Source organism: Colias philodice, chromosome 12 (genome assembly GCF_061535455.1).
Source record: "Colias philodice isolate Cphi_HAF_F1 chromosome 12, ilColPhil1 Martin Lab GWU primary, whole genome shotgun sequence".
Taxonomy (NCBI): Eukaryota; Metazoa; Arthropoda; class Insecta; order Lepidoptera; family Pieridae; genus Colias; species Colias philodice.
This window is the reverse complement of record NC_143097.1, coordinates 4,936,757-4,960,232: the sequence shown is the minus strand read 5'-3', so window position 1 is coordinate 4,960,232 and position 23,476 is coordinate 4,936,757. Positions and strand designations below refer to the sequence as shown.

Sequence of the window (23,476 nt, the reverse complement as noted above, 5' to 3'; positions counted from 1 at the left end):
AACGACACGCCCAAACACAACTACCCGTCTCCGCTCAACTCCCTGGAGAACACAGGTGTCCCAAATGTGGGCGCACCTGTGCATCGCGTATTGGGCTACATAGCCATCATAAGTGTAATAGACTCCTTACTGACTACGATAATCGTCTGAAATAGACGCAAATGGCCAATGATGAGGAATTTATTTATTAAATAATCAAATAACATTTGTAGTAGGTACTTTTTATGTGCATATTCGAGTTTTTTACCTTTTCGAATCTGATTAATTTCAGGGAGCTTATTATTTAACTCGGTCACTTCCAACAATCGCATAATATTGTTTAATTTGTATTATGATACCGTTTTATATTCAATTTTTGATTTCAATTTAATTTTCAATTATATATAAAAAAAAAAATAATAAAATAACAAACAAGACATAAAAATATAAACTAAACCCTTTGAGACGGAACTGTTAAAATGTCAGAATGGAGGCCATTTACATAAATAGAGTCACATTACTGAGATATTTGTTTGGTTTTCTAAAAATACGAGCGGAAAAACAATTCGCGTACACTTGTATTCGTAATTGGGTCACATACCTACCTACTTTAAAAAACTGCAGTGGTTCCATTGTTAAAATAGAAAATAGTGGTTATGTGCATTAAAAGCCAATTACTTTTCATATTAACTGACCATAAACCCATTAACAATACTATTACATTGACGTAACGTTTCAGTTTGCATGAAAAAATGTTAATAGCACTTAAAAGCTTTTAGTAGTATTGGTTTTTCCTCCTGAAAATTCCTGTCATTGTTCCCATTTGACAATTGAAAGAATAATAGCAGGACCGTAGCATCTGCCACAGCTTCATTATTCTTTTCAAAATTGAAGATTGATAGCGGAGAGTCCTCAAAAAATTAACAATAACACATATTGACGATGCTTAATCGATCAACCGTACTTATTTAAATTCATTCTAAGAATGAATGAAATGGGATGTATTAAAATATATCTTATTATTTCTCGTACATAAATAAAATTATAAATTATTGACCTTACAAATAAAATGTATACGCATTCGTTTTGTTCTAGTATAAACTCAAGCTCATCACGACCGGATCGGTCGTTCGAAATTTACTACGTTTATGAAAATGCAGTTTTAATAGTGGCAAGTGTGGAGGATGGGTAGAGCTCGGGAGGCATGCCAAAAACACTTCGCGCTAAATGCGGACGGACACATCACCCGCAGTGTCACGCACGGAGTGACGATTCGGGTACCTGCTGCGTTCCATTCGTTAATTGCTGTTGTATTTGAACCTGTCACACTCGCTTATGACCGAAAGCTGGCTTGATTAATGCGAGCCCATTGTTTGGTGCTAATGAACTTAAAAATTCTTTCGGGCTGTACCTACTGCTGTATACTTGGTAACATAATTAAGGTTGAATGTTTGATTCGTTTTTATTGAACCGAGGACGAATACTTTGTCATAAATATATTATCTAATAATTTATTGACGTTGGATCTCCCGTATCTAGGATAAAAAAAAGACGGGTTGCACTCCGGGAGTGCTGGCAGAAGTGAAAACTTGATTATTAACGTTGAGCATGTTTGATATCCATCCGTCTTACGCTTTTTCGATCAGGTCACGTGTCCTGACGCGAGTTTAAGATTTTATACCCAACGCCGCTAAAGAAGTTTTCACTTCAAAATTTGTTGAACTTTCGAAGTAATTCTGTTCACTCCTCAAATTTTACCAATAAAATCTCGTAGATTAAAAAAAATTGGCTTTGGCAAAAACACGCTTAAAACTATGTTTGTGGACACCTTCTGAAGTACAAAAATGATCGGTATAGGATAAATTGTACCTAGTAGAAAAACATATTAATTAATTATCTACTAAAGCCTTCCTCTTGAATCACTCTATCTAATAAAAAAACCGCATCAAAATCAGTTTTAAAGATTTTCATACATAGGGAAATAGGGACAGAGAAAGCGACTTTGATTTATACTATACTAGATTTCCGCCCGCGGCTTCGCCCGCGTTTTAATGGAAAACCCGCATAGTTCCCGTTCCCGTGGGATTTCCGGGATAAAACCTATCCTATGTGTTATTCTGAAGTATAAGCTATATTGTGGTAAAGTTTCATTCAAATCCATTCAGTAGTTTTTACGTGAAAGAGTAACAAACATCCATACATCCATACAAACTTTCGCCTTTATGTCTTAGTACTACATATGTAGTGATGTAGAATATAGGTATGAGAGGTATGTAGTAGGTAATAGGTATGTACCTTCGTAGCTGTAAACGTTTACAACGCCATAATTGCTGTCATTAGGTCGGTGATTCGTACTAATTCACATCAGTGTAATCGCATAGAAAATTTATTCTATTACCGTTTTATATTCTGGAAGGAATAAGACTAATATACTTTCATCGGGTTTAGTTACAACTATACTATAGTTACAACTATTACGCACAGAATATTTAACAGAGTTTGATTGCTTCTAGAGTGCTAATTATTATTTTTTGATCTTGATTTGAATTTGAAGAATGGAATTGGTTAAAGTTAATTCTCAAATATTAGCTACTCATTTATGAAGCATGAATTACATTTTTAAATTAGGAATCCAACTATAAACGAACAGGTATAGGATCTACCGAGAATATGGGCAAATACAACAAAAAAAATCTATGGTATATACAAGTACATGTACTCCAGGTCGGAACGTTCTGCTTATAAAACATATTACATATGTTTTTTTTATTCCATATCACATATTTCATATTGTCTATTAATGCCGCAGTGCTTCAGTTCGTAGCCAAAATAGTATGCAGTTATTACACAATGTTTTATCAGCAATTTAACATTGACAGCTTCAAGTTTTAACTATGATATATTGATGATATACAGCACGGAACGTTCGACAACTCGACGAGTAGGTAGGTACTTAGGTAAAACGAGGTTAGACTGCTTTTAAACTATAAAGGATTATAAGTGGTGACATGATTTATAGGGGAGTAACTCTACGCTGTAATTGCTTTTTGATAGAAGATATTATAGTACGAATAAATATGATTTAATTACAATATTACAATATAAAGGTTGATTAGAGGATAAGGGCACTAATTCAATAACAAAAAGTATACAATCCTTGCTCTCCATCAAATAATTATACAGTTTTCTTAATTTAAATAAAAAATGTTCTACATTACTTTTTGTTTATAAGTTACTCACCGCAAACGTCCCTTTAATATAAAACAATCTATTTTCATTGACCTTAAAAAAATAATGAATAGGTACAAATACAATGTGATTTTAATAAACACAGTGTAGGAAGGTAGGTAAATTGCCGACCATTTCATATTGAGGGCGTTGCATTGATGCCTTATTCATGCACACGTGCGATTCAATTACTAGATCCTGCCCGGGGCATACAGCCTGCATTAAATGGAGCGCTACGCCGGCAAATGTCAAGGGTGAAGCGATACAGCCCTCCAGACTTAGAACATTTAATAACGTAACCGCGCATTCCATATTCCTCAAATTCTGTTGTAGGTTTCAATTGGTTGGCTGTGCTCTATATATAGCATATCATGATAAAATTATGATTATATTTGAGTTCCAGTTTATACATGTTTGTTAAAAATTGTAAAAAAAACATGCAATGTGTATTACCCTTGTATTACCTATCATGTAAGAAATTTGTTATATGATTGTAGTGTCAAAAGAGTTAACGAACAAACCTGATGTTTTTATCTGTATATTTGTACTAGCCAGTTTGTACATGTCTCATTGCTCATTTATAATTTTAGTATGATGTTAATTCCTGCTATAATCATGCATTTGCATTTGTATAACAAATGACCATAGGTATTTCTGAATTCTGTCGTGTTAATCAACTATAGTAAAAAATATTATGGAAATGGAAAAATTGTTACAATTGTGGAAAAACATCAATCAAATAAAAGAATAGCCTTTCAACTTTTATATTATTAAGGCTACATAAATATTCGCTAATACAAACAACTTTTCCTTAATTTTGTTCTTTGCTTTGACGTGACTTTGAATTAAATATAGAGTGAATTATATTATATTTCACCAAAAAATCATTCCGATAAGAGTACAATTGCCATGGCAAATTATTATTATGTGGCGTGTTGCCAGGTTTCTAATGGATTGATTTATGTGTTGGTGACCTGAAAATATATTTTTTACGTTTCTTAAACAGGCAATAGGCATGACAGTAAGATATTCCATGTTTGATACTTATTTGATTTAAAACGCCAAGGAGTGTATAACAAATAGATTACATTTTTTGTATACTTCTAGAAGTAGATACCTCTCTCTCTCTCTCTCTCTCTTCAGCCTTTCTCCGTCCACTGTTGGACATAGGCCTCTCCTAAGGCACGCCATTTGGCTCGGTCTTCAGCTGTTCGCCGCCATTTTTTTTTTTTTTTTTTTTCTTTTTATATCTGGCAGATCTTCTGTATAATGACGTGTCAAGGTGGCTCTCGGGTCTTGACTGCAGGTGGACTCAGGCTGCGGTGCATGCGAAGCGTATAAACGGCTATAGAAATCTTCAACTTCGGAGAGAATCTCTGGCTTCGATGTAACGACGCTCCCCATGGATGTTGTTAACTTTGTCAAGTGGCTTCTATTGAGTTTTCGAGCGAATACTTTCGAGCCTCGATTTTCCTCGATTGCTTTTTTAATTGCAATGGTGTTGGTGCTTCTGAGGTCGTATCGTACCATCTTGCTGATTCTCTTATTTAGAGCCCGTTGTTCTGACAAAGTTAGCGGTGGGTTTTCACGTCGTTGTTTCATCAATTCCAAAGTCCCCTCCGAGAGTTTTGATTTTCTGCCAGTGCGCAATCTTTTGAAGAAGGCTGCTCCTTCCCGCCTAAGTATATCAACAGTTTGTTCAAGTCTTTGGTCAATATCGTCTGTGGTTTCCAGAGCTGCAAAGCGATTTTCCAGTTTTAGCTGAAACTCGGGCTCCGCATCAGTTTGGATTTTGTTGGGCCGAAGTGTCGACTTCATCAAACGATAGCGTTCAAGATTGCAATTGATATTCAGAGAGCCTCTTAGATACCTGTGATCACTGCCGGTTTTAATCCTTGTGATCACAGAGACATCCCTGAATATTCGCTTTTTGTCTGTTATGATGAAGTCGATTTCATTTTTTGTCTGTCCATCAGTAGATACCTATTTAAATAAAATACCTACCTATTACAACACAACAAAATTATTCTGATGTAATTATAGAATTCATATTATGTATTTAATATCATTAAAATTTATATGCGATAAAAACTATATAAAATTGAAGAATCATAAATAAAGTAAAAGAAATTAAAACGTCACTTAACTTAAAGATTCGATATAATATAAATATTACAGAGTGTTTATTTAAATAGGTGTATATCTATGTATACGCTATATTTGCTTTGATTTTGATATGCAAGCAAGATAAACCAAGTAAAATGTAAGACAAGGTTACAGGGTCAAGGACGAAATAAAGCGACTAATGAGAGCTACAACCTCTTAATACGTTGTTACTTGAGACATCACAGAGCGACACTCCGTCTATGGGAGCAGACATTTTGGAGCGTTTTACAATATTAATATTATATCAGATGATAAGCCTCTTAAAATATAAATAAAATGATATGGTATTTTTATTATTTCTTTGATTATTGAAAGTGTATGTAATTTTGAAATAATTAACAAAATAACAAACCTTAACAGCACTTAGTATCACGAAAATAACACAAGCAAGATTGTAATAGATTATCACGAAAATTGAGAAAACGTATAACAGAAAGTTGGCAAGTCAATGATACAAGTTGGGGAAAGCTATCAGATTATTTGCCTACTACCGGCGGCGGCCGCGGCGCCTACACGCCTGTCGCGTAGCCCTCAAGATCAATACGAGCTACGGAGCTACGAGCTTCCCTCGTAGCGAGCCTATTTACTAAGATCTCTTCCATTTTCGTAACTCATATACAATATACGTCATGAATACCAAGTGAGTTTGCGAAAACTAGAGGGTTCTCTTAAATATTTTACTCCATATTTTTATTTTTATGTATGTTGGAATAGAATAAGGAATTATTTTTTATAACATCACATTTGAAGTTCATAAGTTACGTATAGAGATAATTTATGTTATTCGTTAAGAATAAATATTTTAGTTATCGTATTAATGTTAGTTTTTGATTTAAAAATATTGCATATCACACATACAAATCTAAATTATAAGAATAATTCCCAATAAACATATTTGAAGTATGAGAGGTAATTTTACGTGCAAGGACGAAAAATATTTTCGTGTAACCTCAATTAACTTTGTCCCCTATTATACAGTTAGAGGCAATGTTATAAAGGATAGCAATAATAATGTTATCGACCGTTAGGCCGGCCGCGGCGACCAGACCGAGTGGCGCCGGGGTAAATAACTAGTTAACTAATGCATGTAGACAATTTGACCTACATTTGAGTTACATTATTTATTCAGCCTCTTTTGGACTCATTTCATAAATGGCTGGCTACAAAAAATTATTACTTTTCTTATTCCTCAGACGATTTTTTTTTTCACTTTTAGAAATTTAGATTATGTGGCAAGTTACTTCTATATTTTATAGATTTTGTAATACATACACGCACGGGTTGTACCATGAGTTTTTGTAAGTGGATCATCATGGATGTATTGATCGTATAAACATTAGTTTAATTGACAATGGAAAATTGTTTACGTATTTATGTTACCATGGCATATCAATCTGAATATTATGATTTCATAAAAGCGATGTTTACAATAGTATGCAGCGGATGATCGTATGATTGGATTAGGCTGTATGCAAAGGTTGGAAAGCCGCTGGGCGCTAGACTAATCGATTGCTCCCGCCCACTCTCACAAAACCAATCTACCCTGTTACATCTACTCTATATTATTCCCACATAAATTTTATCTATACTTCTACGCTAAGAATATTGTTTATGAATTATTCAGATTAGTTTTGTTATGTGAAGGCCTCGCATTCGGATTCCATTGGTTGATGAAATTGTAATAAATAACTGCGTACAAGAATACAGTTTTTGTAACAATAAGGGCCGGCGCACACTGCCGGCACGGCGTGGCATGGCAGGGCAGAGGATTTTATTACTAATGAAGTTATTTTGAATCTTATTCCAATCCGTTTAGAATTCAAGTTACTTTATTTCGATGCCACGATGCCGCGACGTATCGCAGGATGCTGCAGCATGACGCGGCACGCCGCAGGATGCGGCGGCATGACGTGTCTTGCTGTTTCATTCCAAGGAATGCCGCGGCGCGCCATTGCATCCCGCGAGGCGTATGCGTCACTTTGGGGTCGAGGAATTATGATTGCTAGCTAGTTGAAATAAGGTTGAAACTTATGCAGCATTAGTGGGGCTTTTAGCAGGATGCCACGGCATGCCACTGAATGCCGCGGGATCATGCAGCACGCCGCGGGATGCCACTGCACGCCGCGGGATGCCATTGCACGCTGCGGGATGCTCTGCCGTGCCATGCCGTGCCGTGCCGGCAGTGGGCGCCGGCCCTTAAGTGTCATTCTATTTTATTTGCATTGCGTTTACCATACCCACACCATACCTAATCTATCAAATCGGTTTATAAAGAAGTAGGTATCCTGACGTAGTGATGAATTTCTTTATCGCGGATATAAGATATCTTGTTATTTGTTAAGAATCCTCTTAGATTCTAATTGTTCTATATTCTAGGTATTATAAAAATTACTAGGTAGGTATATCTTTTTCGTTTCTGTTCATTTTTTGTTGTATGGTCATTTTAGATTTCCTACATAATATTTAATCGTAATATCAATCCCATACCGTTGTTCTAATGGTCGTAGACACGTGAGCTAAATGAGCGGACAGTTTTTTGTTACTATGAATTTACTACGATCGATTTTATGTCGTGTTATGAGAACCTTTTAGAATTTTAACGCAATTCGGTCAACGACTTTAAAATCTGAAAGTCAAACAAAAATGTATTTTAATTATGTTATTGCTTATCATCGATCGACGCTAAAGGTACCTATTATTTATAAAGTAATATGGTAAAAAATATACCTAATAAATGTCGAAACAATATCAGTTTCAGATAGGAAAAGTTTTAATAATAAAAGATAACCGAGTGGTTAAGTGTGGACTGTAGTGCACTGTGCAGTGTAGGTTAGATCGCTGTTACTTAATCATTATTGTTTTAAGGTTTTGAATAATACTTATATTATGTACCTACCTAATATAAAACTACACAGAAGTTACATACTTGCCAATACCAACGCAACATAATCTAACACGCAATGCCAACACAAACAAACACTAAATCATTAATTATGTGAATTGTTTCAGATTGTCGGGGGAAAGTATTAAACAAGCGGGTTGATGGGGAGGCGGCGGGTAGCGCGATGAGCTAGCGGTATGGGAGGCGAGGGGGCGGGCCGCGGCGCCGCGCACTGGCACGTGGGCGACTCGCCCCCGCGCGCGCCCATGGGCTTCGCGGCGCCCGTGCAAGATGCGCCGCTCGACCGCGGACAAGCGCCGGCGCCGGCGCCGGCCCCGGGCGCGCCGGCGCAGGCCGCCGCGGCCAATGCCGCCCTGCAGCGGGCACACTCCAGGTACTCTATTACCAACCACATGACGCATACTTACGTAAACTGGTGAAATTACATCAGCCACATTCGCAGGTTATCACCCAAATCAAAAAGGAATTAATATGTCTATTCAGAATGATTCCTTATCATATACATATTATGAACGAAAAGATGAATACACGTTATGTTGATTTTTCTTGTAAAACATTTTGAACTAATTGTTATGATTATTCGGTCTAATAGACCAAGCCTGAATAAGCTCTGGGGTTCGAATGTAAACAAACTTGGTAAATATTTACTGAGTGACGATGCAAAATGAGGTCGAAGGATTAAATATTTGGAAAAGCTTTCAACTTTCTTTAGCTTTATTAATTACTAGTTCACACGAATTCGGCGGCAATGCTATTTATTTTCTAAAATAATAGTAGTAAGTATTAAAATTTAAAGATTATAATAATAAGGCTGAACATCGAAACACATTTCTATTACTATATCTTTAATTGAATCCAAATATTATATGAATGATGTCTTTTAGATCAATGTCATCTCTACCACCGGAGCCCTTCATGATGCTCCGGGCCAAGGCCCTCAGCAAGCGAGTGATCATCAACGTGGGCGGTGTTCGACACGAGGTCCTCTGGCGCACGCTGGAGAGGCTCCCACACACTCGTCTGGGCAGATTGCGGGACTGCAACACGCATGAGGCCATAACTGAACTCTGTGATGACTACTCTTTACAGGACAATGAATACTTCTTTGACAGGTACACATGTGAAATTTTTAAAATGCGATATAGGTAGTTTTTAGTTTTTGTAGTGGTCAAAGTTGTTTGTGCTGTTTACATAAGTATTGTTAAATACTATCAATAGTTTTACTTTTTTATCACTTTGTAAAGTTACATTTTAGTTAGGTCCCTAATGAGATTATTTTAGAATTCATCTTGTATTCATAATTTTTCAGGCACCCGAAGAGTTTTAGTTCAATATTAAATTTCTATCGAACTGGCAAGTTGCATTTAGTGGATGAAATGTGTGTACTGGCATTTAGCGATGATCTAGAGTATTGGGGGGTGGATGAACTGTATTTAGAATCGTGTTGTCAGCACAAATATCATCAGAGGAAGGAACACGTCCACGAAGAGATGCGCAAGGAAGCGGAGAGCTTGCGACAGCGGGAAGAGGAGGAATTTGGTCAAGGCACTTGTGCTCAATATCAGAAGTGGTTGTGGGACTTACTAGAAAAACCCACGACGAGTATAGCCGCTAGGGTAATGTATTCAGTTAACATACGTCTTTCATAACACGAATAAATAACTAATTTTGTAACTAAGCTGCCAGGATGCTAACAATTAAGTGAAGGTATTAACAAATCTAATTGAATTTATGATAAAGTAGTGCTAGTCGCTTTACTGAATGAAAGAAGTAAATGCACAGTAAGTTAAAGATTACATAAATATTTGAGATTCTGTAAGTTATTTTGCGTCATTAACTTTTACACTTCACAAAATTGCGTCTTTACATTTTTTACTGAAAAATTGTTAACATTGTCCCACTAAATCTTAAATGAATGTATGGCTAACGATAAGTACATACTTACCTATTATGTCATTTACAATAACACCAACCAATTCAAAATTAATTTCGTATTCATAAAAATAATCACGTCTCTACTATTTTCTTCTTTTTAGCACGATGGTTCGTAAATGTTGTATATTATGTGGTGCATGAATAACATCTATATATTGCATTGACTCTTAATTCGACTGTTTTAGTTTGTTAATTGTGGTGTTGTGTGCCCGTCTTGCACGATTCCAACCGTAGATAGTCTGTGATCCTATCGCTTTTGTCGAAACTCTGCCTGTATGTACTGTGATGTCTTTGTCTATATTATTGCAACAATTAGATATAAGATTCAAGTTTTCGACATCAGCGATGCTTCAAATGGTCTGTAAGTATTTATTTATATTTATATCAGCAATATCATTGCAGAGAAATATTAAAGTATCAAATCTGAAACTGTTACTAATACGAGTAGGAAAGGGTTAAATTTGAAAGATTCTTAGGACTTGTACTCAACTAACAACATTTTATAAGATAAACAATAGTATAAAGTCATTTATGTCTTGTATATCACTATTGTATCAAGTGCGATGGAACATCCACTGTATATAGTCGTATATAGGCGCTTTTAATATAAGCTGGTATAAAAAGCCAATGTTGCAGGTCGGCACAACTTGCCAATATAACATCACTTGCTATTAATTTTAATGTTCACAGCCGCGTCGGTCTCTGACGAAAATACCAAAACAAAGCTTAATTGTTGTCGCAAATATTGCTAAAATGGGATGGGCTTACGCGATGTGACCAGCCGTTGCTGACGTCGCTCCGGTGGCCCTTGTGCGGTGCGGCACGGGACGGTCCGACGTCCTGCGAACCACACTTCGTACGGCGCCAGCCGCGCCCGCGCCGTCTCTCACATTGGCTGAGCGTCGTTTTGCAGACCCCTTTTTTTACCCCACTGTACTTTCACACCTCTCCTTTATAAAGTTCCAACTGTTTAATGCTTTTGCTTTATCATAAACCACTAACAATACAAAAGAACGAACGAGCGTCACAATATACATAGTACCTACGTTATTTATGTACATGGAAAAATGTAGGTAACGAATCCGCATATACTTAGTTAAGATTTGCTGACGCTCGTTTGTTTAATACTTAAATACTTATATACAAACTAATATTTGTAACATAACTAATTTTATTAACACCACGTCAACACAACACTACTGTGACATATTACAACAATAGATGTTATTTTTACACCAAAATTTCAGTTATTTTAATAAGGCCTCCTATAACATAAGACAGCAAAGGTACTGAGTTATTTATCCACTTTTGTAAATACATACCACATGCAAACACTATCTTTTTAAAAATAACTTTCAAACAATCACTGTTAACACAATGTTGTATAAATAATCGAAACTTACAATTAACACTGTCAACTTGAATAATTGGTCTAGTTGTTTGTACATGACGTGTGACAGCGCGGTGTTGAGCAACCGAGCTCAAAAAGTGCGTGCTTGCAGGTGATTGCCGTGATCTCAATCCTCTTCATCGTGCTGTCCACGATAGGGCTCACTCTCAACACGATACCACAGATGCAAGTAGTCGACGAGCAAGGCACGCCCATGGACAACCCGCAGCTGGCTATGATAGAAGCCGTGTGTATCACGTGGTTCACGCTCGAGTACGTGTTGCGATTTAGTGCTTCGCCGGATAAGTGGAAATTTTTCAAAGGTGGACTGAACGTTATAGATTTGTTGGCTATATTGCCGTACTTTGTTTCTCTTTTCCTTCTGGAAACGAATAAGAACGCGACCGATCAATTTCAAGATGTGCGTCGTGTTGTCCAAATATTTCGTATAATGCGTATATTACGTATATTAAAACTCGCTCGACATTCGACCGGGTTGCAATCACTAGGTTTTACACTTAGGAATTCTTACAAAGAACTGGGACTTCTCATGTTGTTTCTTGCGATGGGTGTCCTCATATTTTCTTCACTGGCTTACTTTGCGGAGAAAGAAGAACCGGGAACTAAATTTATTTCTATCCCTGAAACTTTTTGGTGGGCGGGAATCACAATGACGACGGTCGGATACGGAGATATCTATCCCACGACCCCGCTGGGCAAGGTCATTGGCTCCGTTTGCTGCATTTGCGGCGTGTTGGTAATTGCGTTACCCATCCCTATAATCGTCAACAATTTCGCCGAGTTTTACAAGAATCAGATGAGACGCGAGAAGGCGCTCAAACGGCGGGAGGCGCTCGAGCGCGCTAAGCGCGAAGGCTCCATCGTGTCCTTCCACCACATTAACTTGCGCGATGCCTTCGCCAAGAGCATGGATCTCATCGACGTGATCGTCGACACAGGTCAGTACTAGTCTTCGCCGTGTGCTGATGCTTTTCCATGTCATGTGTTATGTTATGTCTAATTGTTATCTTGTCACGTTTGCATGCATGCTTTTTATGGTCTGTGCTCATTTTAAGTTTGATGTGTTCAATGAATGCAATGAATGTAAAAGGAATGCACGTCGCGTAGTACGCTCTCCGGACTCGCAGACATATAGACTCAAAATCAAACAGATCACGTTACATCGCAGCTACAGCTATGATTACTCGTCCGATCAAAAGAGGTGCATTCAGAGAATTTTATTCCTTGTCTTCAGGTGACAAATGCGTCCTCATTGAGGCGAGAGACGACGTCAGATGAGCTACTTACTCCTATCGCACCGTCGTACTCGACCCCTTATTAGTATGTTCGTAGCTTGGGGTCGGGTTCGCGTCGCGTGTAGCTTGCGATGTGCGACGAAGACACTTTACCTAAGGTCGATTACATTGTCAGCGTAAGCCTAACGCTTCATAGAACTAACACCCATTCTTCTGTGGCCTGTCTGTTGTGTGTATCCGGAGGAAGCTGAATTATTAGACTGTTCGTGTGGAATGTGTGTTGTGTATCTCACGCTGCTATTTTCGTCATTCGTTATTAATATCGCTAAACTATCGTATATCATGCATATTTGAGCAAAGGTTAAAACGCTTAAGGGGTTAAGTGGAAAGGGAAACGATGCTACTTATGAATGGTATGTGTCTCCAGGACACAACCTGTCTCAGGCGGACGGCACAAGTTTGGAAGGCGAAGCGCCGCCCATCACCGGCTGCTACAAACAGTACGAACACGCGCTTGCCAACAGGATACCACAAGCTGAAGCTAATCAGGTACCATCGCTTACTTAATAGAAACCACCAAAGCCAGTATGTTATTGCAAATGTTATATTTATTTGAACGCTAAAATACCTCGGTACCTATTCGGCATCGCATTAGATACATATTTAATAATTGGAATATTATGAGGTTCAATTGCAGTTCCATTGTAAATTTCAGCTGTAGAAGCAAGTATTACAAGCATACGTGCTTTAGAAACGGCTTGTAAATCATTCAGTTGTAGTTTCAGAGCAGTCCTAAGAAAGAACGACGCTTCTCCGCAGAAGGCTTGGGCACACCGGAGAAACGCTTGCTCATAAACCCTGAACAAACACCAGTAAGATATTTCATGAAATCATTTATTGCTAGCGCTTGCAGTGTATTAAATTGGTGTTCTAATGTATTATAGATATACTAACAGGTACTAAACCCTATCATAGAACTATTTAGTGAAACTGTACTTTCTGTGTAATGTGTATAAATCAGTGACAATGTTAAAATGTTAGCAAAGTTACCATTAATACCTATTATTGGGTGTGTAGAATTTTGTTGTTAACAAGCATCGTCACAGATTTACATTAGTTTCGACAGTATATGTCTGTAGTAGTTAGAGAATCTCGTTAACAACTAATATTTTTCTTTTCTAGGAAAAGAAGATTGCTGAAAAACAGCTTGACTTGGAACAGCTCCCTTCTGAATTTGAATGTTGTTTTTGCACGTTCAAGGTACTAAGCACTAACGGCTTTGCAAGTCACAATAACGTAGCACTAATTAAATGTCTATGTGGTTGTGTTTTTAACATATTTATTATTAACTCCAATAAAGCGTAAGTATTTCAATAAACCTATCACAGAACCGAAGGAGAATGTCGGCGTTGATGGAGAAAATATCCTGAGTGGGTGGGTATTATATAATATGTTAGAAAAATGTGCATGTAGCTTATATGCATAAATGAGATAATCAGTAAACTGGACAAGGTGATTTTATATGAAACTTTCATTACGCAGGGCTACAAGGAGTTCATAGATGCTGAGCAGTTAATGCCAATGCCGACATCAGACTTGCGGCAGCCCGTGTGCGTGGAGCTCGCCTGCCTACAGCGCCACCCTGCGCCACGAGCCCTGCCCGAAGCTACTCCCAACAGCCTCGACAGCCCAGGTACATATAACTTATCATCATTATTTAAAACACGTACATTTCTCACATTTGATAAATAAAGATTCCTTAATTGTTTGTGATAATAATTATATTGTGCAACAAACCTATAGGTATGTGATCGTCTGAAAGACATGCTCGTATGTATAAAAATTGCACATTGTAAAATAATAAACAAGTATCAATGTCACATTGCTGATCATGTCACGTCGTAATAAATATTTGTAATGCACTCACATTTCAGTATTTTTTGTTCGAGTAGAGCACACGCAATGTAGGTAGTACCTACATTGGGCGTGCTCGGCTCCATATGCGTCTGTCTTGCGTTGCAGATACATTTGCATCATGCCTTACGCACCCTTTTCCTTCAGAGGGCGACATCACGTGCGAGAACGACTCCTCAAACTTGTATGTGAATCCGCTGGACGGTAGCGGTGGCGGCGGCGCGGGGGTCGGGGTGGACGGGGGAGGGCCGCCCGAGTTTGTGGGGGTGCGCAAGAGCGCGTCTGGGGATGGGAGCGTATTGTGTGCGAAAGATTCGCAGGGCGAGACTTCGCCGCGGGGCTCGCGGGGAAGTCTCGGCGCAGTAGGAACCGTAGCGGGCGCCTCGGCCGAGGCTTGCGCGCGGCCGCTGGACGCCTCTCGCTCCAGCCTTCAGCCGCTCGAAGAGACGCCAGCGGCCGACGACACCAAGCCCAAACATAGAAAAGCAAGATTTCAACAGGTCAGTCGCTTTCGCTGGCCCTCTGAGAACGAAGACAACGATGGCGTTCAAACATACCGACTAAGACAGTATTGGCAATGGGGTACAAATTTTTCGCTTTTGTCATGAAATTGATGTTTGTATCGTCCTTCGTATGTTTGCACGTGTAGTCACATGATATAACATTGTCCTCTTCGTTACCCGCATGTGCCTATAATTAACTTCTTCTATATCTTTCTTTCTATTTCTATTCTTTTTTTGTATTACAGACGTATCTTTCGTAATGAAGATGTTTACGAATTAAAATGTTTTAGGAGTGGCAGGAGGAGGAGAAGAAACCACCTCGCGGGATAGCGACGAGGATTATCAATCACCACATTCTGTTTGGTACGTGCTACATCAGTGCCGGGGATTGTAAAATTGTATTGTTATTTTTTTCCAACTCTATCGGGGATAATCAGTGGTGGGCGAAAAATAACGATATTAATTTTGGTTTAACAATATCAAAAATGTAATATTTAAAGGAAAAAATGGCAATAAGCGCGGGAGCGGCGGCTGGCCGCTTGAGGGCGACTCCAGATCTCGGTCTATTCTTAAGAACAAGGAATCTCGCGGCACCGACAGCGAGCTGCTCCTGCAAGAGACTACCTCGCTGGGTGCAAATGTACGTTATTACGATTTCTCTTCTTTTAAAACTATAAAAAAGAGCGTTTGTGCCGTGTGTAGCACACGTGTCAGACGTGAAACTTCTTTGGCAAGATTCAAAGATGCCAAAATCGTCGCCTTACTCCATGGCGTGACGGTATTGCCATGATTTTTTCTCTTTTTCTTACAATTTATTCTCGCTCTATAGAAGTTTCACTTCAAAAAATAAATTGTATAAATTTTCCACTTCTTACTGTACAGCGTTATGTTCGTTCTATTACATACCAATCTAATTATCTATTCAATAATCGTTTTATTGCAGGGCGACTCCGGCAGCGAGTCTTCGCCTATTCGCCTAAAAGACTTCAAGGGCCATAACCACAAAGGCAGCACTGAGAGAAGCAACATTGTGTCGTAGACAAATATAATTATAATCGATTAGCACGCCCTGCTCTTCATGCCCACGGCCCCAATATTTGAACGCGTAGTGATAAATTATATGCCGTACCCCTGAACGCGTACGCTATAGATTTCTTAATAAAAATGAACTTAGAATGCAATAAAATTAAAAATACATAAAAAAATTAACATATCATTGGGCGATTGTGACTGCTTGTTGATAGATGAATTTCATTTCGTAGGGTTATAAATATTGTAAATTATGTATTACTTATTGTAATAATTGTTCATTCCAATCGAAAAGTTGAAAGTACCTACTTGTTAAGTTTTTTACGTGCAATTATTAATTGCTAATTCTAATTTAAGCGAATATAGTTTGTACAGCATAGTCGATGAAAGAAAAGCAATTATTAAAAAAATTAAAGAGTTTCTGAAGTTGTTATAGATTATTTTGCGTATTATTATGCACAGTGTCTTTCCTTCTATTTTTTTCCAAATTATAGTTCAGTGTGTGGTGGAAGTAGAAAAGAGTAGAGAATGCTTGAACCCTAAACAGGTCTTCACGCCCAAATGAATATTGGTGGTTACATACAAGAAGTTTGCAAACTACTTGCTCTACATATTGTATGTAACATCGAATATAAAAAAAATCTCCGTTTGTTGCATGTTTTGTCAAAAAAAAAATTACTTATACTTTCTCCGCATAGCCACCGATCACCGTTGCTTTATTAAGTTAACATTAAATTAACATTTGTTTTTTTTGGCTGAAGGCTACTATTTATACTGTTATAGGTCAACCTACTAATAGTTAGTGAATGAGAGTGAATTAAATAAAATAAAAATATTTGATATGAACTTGGTTCTCACATGAAGTCGGTCAAAAATAAATAAATAGTTGGGTAACCAGAAAAAAACAAAGATTTGTCAACAATGATATTTATTTGGAAGAGTTGTGTTGAAACTTGAATTAGAACAGTATAAGTTACGTATAACAACATGTCAGTAACATAAAGATATTATAATATCATTAAATGAAACATAGAATTTTGACTTAATAAACTTGTCATAAATAATACATAAAATAATGTAAAAGCACGAATTATAAAATAATACTATTTTATAACTGTCAATAAAACTAAAATAATTTCCTTAAATACTTAAGACTAAAATATGTTCAGTTTGAAATATATCAAAGGATGGCTTTGGTTTCAAATGAGTAAATTCCGTCATGAAATCTCTTCTTGAAGTGATACTCTCTTTGTGTCCATATAAATTGTCACACACAAAAAATTTAATTTGAAAATATGATAAATTTCAACATTCGAAATATGATTACGTTTTCTTTTCTTAAATTAAATAATTTATTAAAAATATAATACTTAGTTGAAGATAAATAATTGAGGGAAGTAAAACGTGATACCCACATTAAAATTAAATTGAAATTCATCAATTGTTCATTGAAATCTTTTTAAAAATTTTAGACAAAATGTATAAAATTATTTTTATATTCTTCCTTAAAACTTGTTAATTATTATTATATGTAATAATGCACTAGTCGGTACAAATTTATTAAATAGTTATTCGTTAATGTGAACACACAGGCACCTTACTTGACATTCTGAGTTACATTCATGGCACACTATACATCGTTTTGTAACGTAATTACTTATTCAAAATTTCTCATATTACTTTATCAACTAACATTGTCTGTTTCTATAGGCATACAAATTAATTTAAAATTTTCTGCAAAAAAATAGACTTGTGAGAAATTAAAATGCAAGAAATACATACATACTTTAAATTTTAAAAAATAAGCTAAGGAACTACATTTATTCACATGCGGTCTAATCACTAAAATATTATTAATAAAAACTCAAAATATATTAATAATAAATAAAATAATCTGCTTATTTTTCCAAATTTAAATATGTAGGTATATGATTTCGTACCGTAGTATCTAATAATAATATCGTTTTAAATAGAAAGCAAAAAATTTTTTGTTTATGAAAAATAAGTTTCCATGGTAAAAATATAATCGAAAATTTTGAAATGGTATTTAAAAATAGCACAGGGAAAAAATAGGAAAATACTGCAATTCCAAACGAAAAAAACAAGTTATCAGGCATATCTAATGACAATGAAAAAATCCATTCTACCAATAACTAGCTCTTAAATTGGCAGTGGTTTTGTTCTCAAAATGATTAATGTAAAATTGATGGATTTTAATATAAAATCGCGCAAAATAATATAATGCACCTATCTCGATACATTTGTTATTTTCTTAAAATGTAAAGCTGCGTTACCATATTATTGCAATTTTTTTAATTACCTTGTACCGTTAATCTTTATGACTATGAACTAACGATAAGATAGCATTTCATGATAATATCATGAATTAGGTGCAGTGCAAAGTATTTATATTTATAGTAATTTATTTGATACTGGTACAACATGGAGAAAACTAAACGCAATTCACGATTAACATTTTCAATAACCGAAATAAATACTATACTGTTAATAATTATAACTGGCATCGCAAGCCCAGCTAAAAAGAAATCGACTAGTTTTTTGAATTGCATTGATTTTGATACATTATGTCAAAAAATAAAGGAGATACATAGGATACTGTTACATAAAATAGTTTTTTGATACAATGTCTGGTATTAAGAAGAGTGAAATAAAAAAATTGTGAGAGAAATGTCAAAAAGATGTCAGTGCATAGGTGTGAATTGGATTGCGCGAATAAAGACAGAGCATGTAGGAAAGTCTCATTATTTATCATTCGTCAAATTGTGATGAAAAACATCGCAACCATAATACCACAATCAACTTTTTATACTTATATTTATTTATAACTAACCTGCCAGTCATTCCAAATCTTGTCTATGGTCTGATAAGTTGACATAGAATCGTATTTCATTCCTAACATTCACTCATATTGTCATAATATAGCTATCTATGCCACGCTATGGTGAGCGCGGTGCGTAATTTCCCCCACAACCAAGGATATAGGCCTCCGCCTCTCCATGCTGCTGTTGCCACATACTTCACGTAATCGTATAGACCCCAGGGTGCATGACCACCGTTCACATAATAGACATATGTGAACCCGTCTTTACACAGTCCCTTTATAAAGTAGTAGTATGGCAAGAACGAGTGCAGCCGGAACCTGAAAAGGGAATAAATTGAATTATTTTAGTGAACAGTGAGTAAGTTAATGTTGCAAAAATTTGATGAAAATATGCATTAAAGATTACATTTTGACACGTTTTTTATCACCTTCATTTAACTCTTACAATGTTAGAACTGAAAGGTCATAGTTTCAAATAACCGCATATCAACAGCACATAAACACACTTCACACAAAAAGCTTACCGTCTCTTTTCATAGAACAGTATCGCTTCGCTATTAGTAGTCAACACATGCAAGAATATAGCTTTAACTCGATGTTCGTGCGGCGGCTGCGGCACGGGCCCCGCCAAGTGGTTCAGTAACACGTCGAGGAGCATCGTCGCTACACCGGAACGGCGGTACGAACGGACTACACCTGGATGGAGGAAATATGTTTTTGATTGTATATATATCTATATATATAAAACTCAAAGGTGACTGATATAGTGATCTATCAACGCACAGCCCAAACCACTGGACGTATCGGGCTGAAATTTGGCATGTAGGTAGATGTTAGGACGTAGGCATCCGCTAAGAAAGGATTTCCCGAAATTCTTGCGGGAACAGGGGAAAACGGGGATGCACGTATAAAGTCGTGGGCGGAAGCTAGTTTGTTATAAAATGTGACTCAAAGAAAATGAAATAAAAAAAATCTTTTTTTTATTATGTATTTTCAATTGGATTAACCAGGTCATCAGGCTATACACTGATATTGAGAGATGAAATTTTCAGAGATGATGTATGCTGTTATAACAACAATTAAAAATCATAAGCTGGATGAACTATTTGTCGTTCAGTTACTTTTGAGCTCATTTGTATGGAAACTTTAGTAAAACTATACCGATTCAGACTTTACATTAAAAAAAAATGAAAACTCAAAAATTTATAGAAAATACAAAAACATTAAAATCTATGTTTTGTCATGACTTCAATTTATTGCATCAAAGTACATATATAAATGCACAATAATTGTTTATAATGGAAAAATGTCAGATATTGCCTCAATCTCAGATTTCATTTTGTTTGTCTTTCAAGTGTAATATCATAGGATGTTTATGATCTTGAATTTTGCAAGCATGCATTTATGAAATGACACCTGTAATAAAGTTACTTCTTATGACCTATTGTTTGAAATTTTTATTTAAAATAAACTTGATTAGTTAATGATAATGATCACTTTATAATTTCATGTACTTATAATTATTAATGATTAAGAAAAGCTTTATTATTACTCATAGAAACTTTTCTAAAAATTGAGAAAAAATTAAGACCTTCAAGGTAAGTAGAAAGAATTGGATAAACAAATTCTAATAATAATTGTTGCACAGTTTCAAGGATTTTAAGCAATTATCAAGTCCATTAAAATTATTTACGTTAATAACTTCTAGAAAAGGACAAGGCATAGTAAATAAATATGTAAATTACCTAAGGAGAGTATATAGGCCACAAGGGTATCTTTTGACGCAAACCATCGGGACAATATTCCCCGGTCTTCCGCGTTCAATTTAAGGTAAGGTTTGATCTCGGCCACTATCAGACCAATAATCTGACTTTTGTATACAGCTGCTAATGCAAAGAACCTCTCCGATGATGTTATGTCTTCGTACCAGGACTGTGGATATTCTATTGGAAACCAATCTCTGCATAAAGCTCTCACCTGAAAGAAATTGATACAATATGGTATAAGCTTAATAAACTGGGAACATAAAGAATATATGAAATAAAACATTATAAACTTAAATTATATGTGATTTTAATTCAATTGCTTCTGTAATATTCATGGATCAGCAGTTTAATAAAAAATTGTAGCTTTCAAATTGGCATATACAAAACATTATTATTTAAAATACTTAAAAACATACCTCTTCTAGGTCATCAGGGCACAAGAAACGCAATTGCACATCTTTCAAAGAACATTTTGCATCTTTCGACTTCTCAATAATAACTTGGAAGCCTTCAGACAGATACCTAGGAATTAAAGTTATTTTATAATTAAAAAACCAATTAAAAACTGAATAAAATTATGAAAAGTTTATAAAAAATCATTCACTTTACCAGTAAAAGGCCATTTAAATCAAGCGGTCCCAATGGCAGAAATAAATGAATAATTTGACTCAATTAAACCCAGAGGAAGACAATTATGCCCACAAATTACGAATTGAACACGACCAATTGGAACTCGATAACACAATCAAAACTTAACGAATTGCTTACCAGCTGAATCCAGCCATTCGTTAAATTGGCCATTAATAGTTTCATTCAAACATTTCTCACAAGTTGTGTCGTAATTTTTATAAATACCCATTAAATTTCAATTCAAAATAATGATAAATAAAGTAATGAATAAGAATCCCGAGAAACAGCGATAACAATAATCAAATGTCACTGTCATGTTCCTGACAGTTCATTCCATTCATAATGTCACTGTCATTTCAAATATGACAGATGAGGTTTGTAAGTTATAGACAATACATATTATTTTTTGCTTTAAGTTTTGCCTTGATTCTAGTCTTTTGAACAAATGAAAAAAACAATTAATTTCTATGATCATTGCTTGATTATTAAATATTAGTTAAGCGACTCTCAAGTTAGCTTATACGATTAGCTAATATTAAATCGTGCCAAAATTAATATACTGTCAAAATGAAACTGAGATACAGTAACGATGATGGCCGATTTAAATACGTTTCTAGTCTAAATTCTAATTAATCTGGCCTTTTGGCTTTGGGTCTTAGGGTTTGGCATCATATGTTACCAGGTAAAAGCATGGGTACAGTAACAGTATTAAGTACTTCAATAATTAAAGCTTAGGTAACTAAAACTTCACGTAAAAGAGCTCTGTGCACGCTCAGTGTAAAAAAAATCAGATTGGAAACGTAATTATGGTACCAAATTTCTAAAAAAGAAATAAAATTATTCCTTAACTGTAAGATCTCAAAATCAAAATATGTATTAGAAAGATTAGAAATTTAATACATTTGAAAGCTTTCATTATTTCTCTTTTTTTGCTCAGAAAGTTGCGTTTTAATTAATTTTGTGAATCAGCTTAATATAACAGTGGTAGCGAGAGATAAACTTTATACTTTTACCTATAATAATTATTACGTCCTATCCTATTCTACTAATATTATAAAAGTGAGAATGGATGTATGTGTACCTATATTATGTATGTGTGTTCGTTACTCTTTCACGCCAATACTACTGAACCGATTGCAATGAAATTTAGCACACATATAGAGTGTAACTTGGATTAACAAATAGGATAGGTTTTATCCCGGAAATCCCACGGGAACGGAAACTATGCGGGATTTTCTTTGGAAACGTGGGCGAAGCCGCGGGCGGAAAGTTAGTAGTTTATAAAATATCAAACTTGAAAGGTTTGCGAAAGTAAAAATAAGTAACTAAATCGGTATAATTACTACATCCAAAGACCAAAATCATTATCATATTATTTTGTTAAGATTTAACTATTTGCAATTTAATTTCAGGGATTCACATTACCTTTATACCTACCTTTAATTTGATCAATAGAGTTGTAATTTTAATTCTTTTCTAGCTGTGGTTTCAAGACTTTCAACCGTAGAAGAGCCCGCGGTCAAATGCAAATATTTATTTCGGGTGTTATTCTGGACTCTGGTAACTGGTACCTACATAAACTACATCACTGCAAAGTACTCATCAAAATCAGTTAACTGGTTTAAGCGTGAATGAGGAATATATACCTAAGTACATACATCCATCCTCGCAAATTTTTGCATTTATAATTAATATTATTTTATGATAGGATAGTAGGATAAGATCACGAGACAATTAAAGAATATTAAAGATGTAAAAAAACTACGCATACTCTCGAAAGCTCACAATAATAATTGTTCATTGCCCTCAAATTCCTGACGCAACGGAGTGCAATGATTCAGGCGTATTGTACACATGTTGCTACTTACTGTTGGATTTGATTTCGTAGCGATGCTTCCCAGACGCCGCGGTTTCGTCTTACGCTGATGTCCGGTGA

General features: G+C 35.9%; 2 protein-coding genes across 4 annotated transcripts in view; one reads left to right on the top strand and one right to left on the bottom strand.

Annotated features, from left to right (window-relative positions):
• Positions 1 to 16,742, top strand: part of Shab (potassium voltage-gated channel shaker cognate b) — a 39,088-nt gene extending 22,346 nt beyond the window's left edge. Inside the window, exons 2-13 of one of the 2 annotated variants that reach the window (XM_089701430.1) lie at positions 8,383 to 8,648; positions 9,160 to 9,387; positions 9,585 to 9,891; positions 11,713 to 12,559; positions 13,284 to 13,405; positions 13,636 to 13,728; positions 14,039 to 14,116; positions 14,399 to 14,549; positions 14,879 to 15,270; positions 15,564 to 15,636; positions 15,774 to 15,913; positions 16,217 to 16,742. In XM_089701430.1, the coding sequence (XP_089557556.1) occupies positions 8,452 to 8,648; positions 9,160 to 9,387; positions 9,585 to 9,891; positions 11,713 to 12,559; positions 13,284 to 13,405; positions 13,636 to 13,728; positions 14,039 to 14,116; positions 14,399 to 14,549; positions 14,879 to 15,270; positions 15,564 to 15,636; positions 15,774 to 15,913; positions 16,217 to 16,312 (2,724 nt within the window). In that variant the 5' untranslated portion in view covers positions 8,383 to 8,451 and the 3' untranslated portion in view covers positions 16,313 to 16,742. The remainder of the gene's footprint in view (positions 1 to 8,382; positions 8,649 to 9,159; positions 9,388 to 9,584; positions 9,892 to 11,712; positions 12,560 to 13,283; positions 13,406 to 13,635; positions 13,729 to 14,038; positions 14,117 to 14,398; positions 14,550 to 14,878; positions 15,271 to 15,563; positions 15,637 to 15,773; positions 15,914 to 16,216) is intronic. The other variant, XM_089701431.1, reaches the window with a different exon arrangement.
• Positions 16,743 to 17,754: 1,012 nt separating this feature from the next.
• On the bottom strand, positions 17,755 to 21,849 carry Naa60 (N-alpha-acetyltransferase 60). 2 transcript variants are annotated; one of them, XM_089701427.1, is made up of 5 exons: positions 21,679 to 21,849; positions 21,327 to 21,432; positions 20,890 to 21,121; positions 19,669 to 19,840; positions 17,755 to 19,462 (listed from the first exon to the last, which is right to left on the bottom strand). In XM_089701427.1, the coding sequence occupies exons 1-5, from the start codon at positions 21,693 to 21,695 to the stop codon at positions 19,246 to 19,248; spliced, it is 744 nt and encodes a 247-aa protein (XP_089557553.1). In that variant the 5' UTR covers positions 21,696 to 21,849; the 3' UTR covers positions 17,755 to 19,245. The 2 variants fall into 2 exon arrangements, with proteins under 2 accessions (XP_089557553.1, XP_089557555.1); XM_089701429.1 differs by lacking the exon at positions 21,679 to 21,849 and adding an exon at positions 21,520 to 21,671.
• Between the last annotated feature and the right edge of the window lie 1,627 nt (positions 21,850 to 23,476).